General features: G+C 60.0%; 1 protein-coding gene across 1 annotated transcript in view; it reads right to left on the reverse strand.

The window, feature by feature from the left end:
* Positions 1-506: 506 nt before the first annotated feature.
* LOC113207839 (transcription factor SOX-10-like) overlaps positions 507-4,598 on the reverse strand; it is a 5,659-nt gene continuing 1,567 nt past the window's right edge. The window contains exons 2-6 of the mRNA XM_052267197.1: positions 3,967-4,113; positions 3,411-3,608; positions 3,100-3,308; positions 2,605-2,860; positions 507-1,887 (exon numbers count right to left, since the gene is read on the reverse strand). Coding sequence (XP_052123157.1) covers positions 1,728-1,887; positions 2,605-2,860; positions 3,100-3,308; positions 3,411-3,608; positions 3,967-4,113 — 970 coding nt within the window. The 3' untranslated portion in view covers positions 507-1,727. The remainder of the gene's footprint in view (positions 1,888-2,604; positions 2,861-3,099; positions 3,309-3,410; positions 3,609-3,966; positions 4,114-4,598) is intronic.

A 4,598-nucleotide genomic window follows, 5' to 3' on the forward strand; every position in this document is an offset into this window, starting at 1 on the left:
GGGTAGGGTGGGGGTAGAGGTGGGGCCATCGAGGTTCAGATGCTCTCTTCTAGAGAATCGCGATCTTTTTAAATTCTACAAAATAACTTGGTTTATGATCACACATCCACTAGCGCGACAAAACACAGTATGGTCGCACAGGTGTGCGCACTCGCACACCCTGGGTGGCCCCCGCCCCATCTTCGTAGGCGGTTCTAGACCGTGTACTTGCTCCGCGTGCTCCGAGGAGGACGCGGCGGTCGCACGGCGGCACGGCGGCACGGCCAGCGTCAGCTCCACGGGCTTTACAGCTTGTTCCGTGTCGCAGATACGTCACGCCCCCTCCCCACCAACAGCCTCCGCCCTCCCGTCCCGCACCCTCCTTTCCAACCGAACCCGGTACCCATTCCCTCTGGCCATCGGTGAACAAGTAGGCCACGTTCGATAGGAGTTGCAGCAGCATGGCTGGATGTGACCCCAACCATTGTGTGTGATTCATGGATGTGTGTAATAAGATTGCAGGAGGATTTTATTTTTGTAGAAACGTTAACATTTATTCATATAAAACATACAAAACGTTACCATGCGTATACGACTGACGTCGAAACTCAATCAAAAACAGTCTTTCTTAAATATACATAAAAATAACAATAAACAGGACCAATAATCGGACTTCGATTCTATATTTCTAGGACAACGCGTGTCATCTTTGATTCTTTCCCCACGAAACTTTTACCTAGACCCTTAGTATCCATTAGCTTTAAGTATTCCGCAGTGAACAACACTAGCAATAAACAGCAATCAATTTTATTCTCTTAATAAAAACAAAAACATAAAAAAAACCTTGTTGACTCTGTTCAAGGATGAACTGCTACAGCAGTGGCTGTAAATGTTTGTCTCCTGTATCGATATCAGGATCAAGTCGGGTGCTGAGTGAGGAACCCCCCCCCCCCTCCTCCTCGTCTGCCAGGCGGTCTGACCTTCGTGATGTTTACCCGGGGCGTTCAGCCGCAGTACGCGTCGCACGTTTCCACCCAACCCTGACTCGACACTGCAAAGTCTCCAAACGCACCCCCCTCCCCCTTCCCCCCTTCCCCTATCCTCAAACCCTCCTCTTCCCTCCTACTCCCCACTCCCTCTAGCGGGGGCGGGGCGGGGGCGGGAAGCGGTGCAACCCGGCTGGCAGACAGCGCGGCGGACTTGTTTTGTTGTGCACACTGCGTATGATATCCTTTTCGCATTTTCATGGAAGTTCCATGAGGCGGCCGGTCGGGCAGCTCCCCCTTTCCCCCCTCTCCCCCCGCAGCCGTAGGGCTGACTGACTGCAGACCGCCTCCATTGGCACTAACGCGGCCCAGACGCCGCAGGGCAGGACGCGCCGGGACACGGGCCAGGACGCGCCCCCACCCACGGAACGGCCCCCGCGGCCCCCGCGGCCCGCTCTGCCCGCGCTGCCCCGACCCCACGGATCTGTTCCACATCAGCTGGCCGGTAAGCCCCGCCGTCCGGAGGGGGAAGGAGCCGGTGCCTGCCATGTCGTCCCCACGAGGTTCAGGAGGAAGAGGACGGCGAGGCGAGGCGGTCCCCAGCCCCCCAAGCGGCGTCTTTGAAGTGCGTTCTGGAGTACCTCTTGGAGCACTCGTCGATGGGCTTCGAGCATTGAGGCGAAGAGGGTCCCGCGAGGGTGGCGTGGAGCACTCTGTCTGGTCGTCGACCTTGTGCGACACCAAGCCGATGGCGCCGAGCCTCTAGAAGCACCCCGTCCACCAGGAGTCGCCGCCGGAGCTGGGCCCGCCGTTCCCTACTCCCGTGGTGGTCGGCAGGTAGGGGTAGTGGTAGGGTGAGTCCGCGAGGGTGGTCCTCTCCACCTTGGTGGCGGGTGCGGTGGGAGGCTGCAACTCGTGGTACCTGAAACCAACAAGCACCTCGATGAAGCTTCGAAGACAGGACAGAGAACCGTAAGCAGGGGGGGACAAGCATGATGATCTGCTCCAAATATAGTAAGAACAAGTGAATCAATCTCAACTTCAAAAAGACCGCCCATCTTTACTCTGCTCACGTGCATTTACAGATAACGTGTTGAGTCTCGCCGCCGAGGTGTTGACGCGCGAGTTTGGTTTGGGTTCGGTTCTCAACACATCGTTCCATGAAAAGAGGGCAGGCAGGCAGGCACTTGAACGCGGGCCGATCGAGTGACCCCGCGCGCCGCGCGGCACCGCCATGTGCCGCGCGGGCCGGGCCGCCGCCGCAGCGTGCGCAGAGTCACACACAAGTGCGCACCGCCCCACAACACACAACACTCGCGACTACGGATGCCAATGAACCAAACACTCCCCCGGCTGCTCTCTAAATATTCAGGGATGCCCGGACACGCCACAGCGGCCGAAGCTTATTGCAAGAAGAAACAACACATGTTGGTTTTGCATCTCGACTCCTCGGGCCGGATGGCCCCGCTCTGCCCGGGACGGACTCGGGGCCCCGCGCCAGGCCTGGCCGTGCGTCCAGTGCGTCGGTAAACACGGCGGACACATGACGTGGCCGCTTATAAAGCGATGGCCGCCGCCGCGCAGCGGTCACTGGAAACCATCAGCCTGCCTGAGGACGGACTGGGCTGACTCTGCTCACCTGACGCCATGGGGGTCGCTGGGCGCGGGGTGGTGGTGATGGTGGTGGTGGTGGTTGTGTTGTTGGTGGCGGGGGTTGTTCCACGGTCCCGCCGGTACCGCTGGCCCCAGGCTCCACGCAGACGCGGCCGTGGTCGGCACGGTCGGGCTCAGGTACTGGTCCAGCTCGCCGTCGCGGAGGTCCCTGGCCGCCTGCAGCCCGAGGTCCAGGTCGCACAGCGCGGAGCTGAAGTCGATGCCGTCCGGCTGGCACAGCCCTGGAGGGAGGGAGAGAGAGAGTGACGGTGAGGCGGGAGACAGGTGTGCTGAGGAGCGGAGCGCTGGAGGAGCGGGCGGCGAGCGGGGCGAGCGCCTGCGCGGGAGGCAACGTGAAGACGCCGCTGTCCTCGGTGTCCTGATGTGCCTACCCTCCCGGCGCCGCGGGGTCTCCCGCTGCCAACCACGCGGTCCATCCGGAGCAGCGCCCTCCTCCCACCGGCTGCACTGCCCCACGTACCTGACACGCTCTGGCTGGGCGAGTACATGGCCTCCTCGTGCTCCGAGTCGTGCTTGATGCTCAGCAGCTCGTCTCCGGACGAGGAGGCCGCCCCCAGGGACCCCCGCGATGTCCCCGCCGGAGTGGAGGGTCCTGCGCACAGCGGAGTGGTGGGTGGCGTCGGCGGGGAATTGGGTGACACCGTGCACGGCGAGACGCAGGATCCACCCCTGCCAGGACAGTAGGGGAAAGATGAGAAATTTATCACTTTAAAAGCATGGGTATATGTAACAATATCTCAGAGGATTATTTTAACACATTGCGACACCCACCTGAGTGGCTGCGAGACGAGCTGGTGCTGCTGCTGTTTCTGCTGCTGGCGGCTGGGCGAAGCCTCCTGAGTCTGCTGCGGCTGTTTCGCCTTCCGCCTGCGGGGCTGGTACTTGTAGTTGGGGTGCTCCGTCTTGTGGATGACGCGCAGCCGCTCAGCCTCCTCCACGAATGGCTTCTTGTCGCGCTCGCTGAGCAGCCTGCGGACGGTAGAGTTTGGGTTACATTGGTGTTGTATTACAATAAAATATTTTTGTAAGATGACGAGCGGTTGCCGGCAAGTGTCCGCATTTTGAGAGGTACATCTAAACCGATTGGCACCTGTCTCACGACTCAAAAAGTGGACGGAGGTCATGTAGTGGGATTTTCGCGGAAATTCATGTTCGACTCAACGCGGTGTACAGTTACAGTTACTTATGTCGTTTACAGAACGAAAGGGTCGTGGTCCACGGCGGCGGTCCCGGGCGAGGCCACACCGCCTGACTTGGCTCTCCCCCGCCTTCAAGTCTCCCGCCATCACGGCCCCTCCCGGTCCTTGGGCTGGCCTCGAGCGCTCACCTCCACAGCTTGCCGAGGGTCTTGCTGAGCTCGGCGTTGTGTAGCTGCGGGTGCTGGTCAGCCAACTTTCGGCGCGCCGCCTGAGCCCACACCATGAAGGCGTTCATGGGCCGCTTGACGTGCAGCTTACGCTGGTTGGACGCAGCCCTGAGGAAAAACAGAGAAACAAAATCAGGGGGGTCAGCGCGTACTGAAACTGCTCTGCCCTGCCTGCGCGAGCCTGCCGGGCCACAAGAATGAAAATAATAAAACGTGCCGGCGCTCTTCGGTGACGGACATTGTAGGGTTCTCGGAAAACAAGGACGTTTGGAGTCGAAGAGGAGGGAAAGGGGGTGGGAGGGAGAGGGAGGGGGGTCTAGGTGGCGACAGTGTGTCGCGCCGAACCCAGAACTCGTTAACTCTTTTCATTTTCAAGAAATCGCTAAAACCAGCCTCGCCGCGCTGCACTGACCGTCCTCTAGTCAAATATGTCAACGCAATCGTCGTGTGTCGTACCCGCGGGTGCAGGTACGCGGTTTGGCATTGCCCTCTTCTGGTGCTAGCCAAACTGTCTCGGGTCCTGGACGGGCCGGCTATGCTGCGATATGTTGTCCGTTACTGTCTTGGTCAGGTCGCCCCGCCCGGCCCCGCCC

The sequence above is a fragment of the Frankliniella occidentalis genome, unplaced genomic scaffold (genome assembly GCF_000697945.3).
Source record: "Frankliniella occidentalis isolate FOCC.00 unplaced genomic scaffold, Focc_3.1 Scaffold47, whole genome shotgun sequence".
Lineage (NCBI taxonomy): Eukaryota > Metazoa > Arthropoda > Insecta > Thysanoptera > Thripidae > Frankliniella > Frankliniella occidentalis.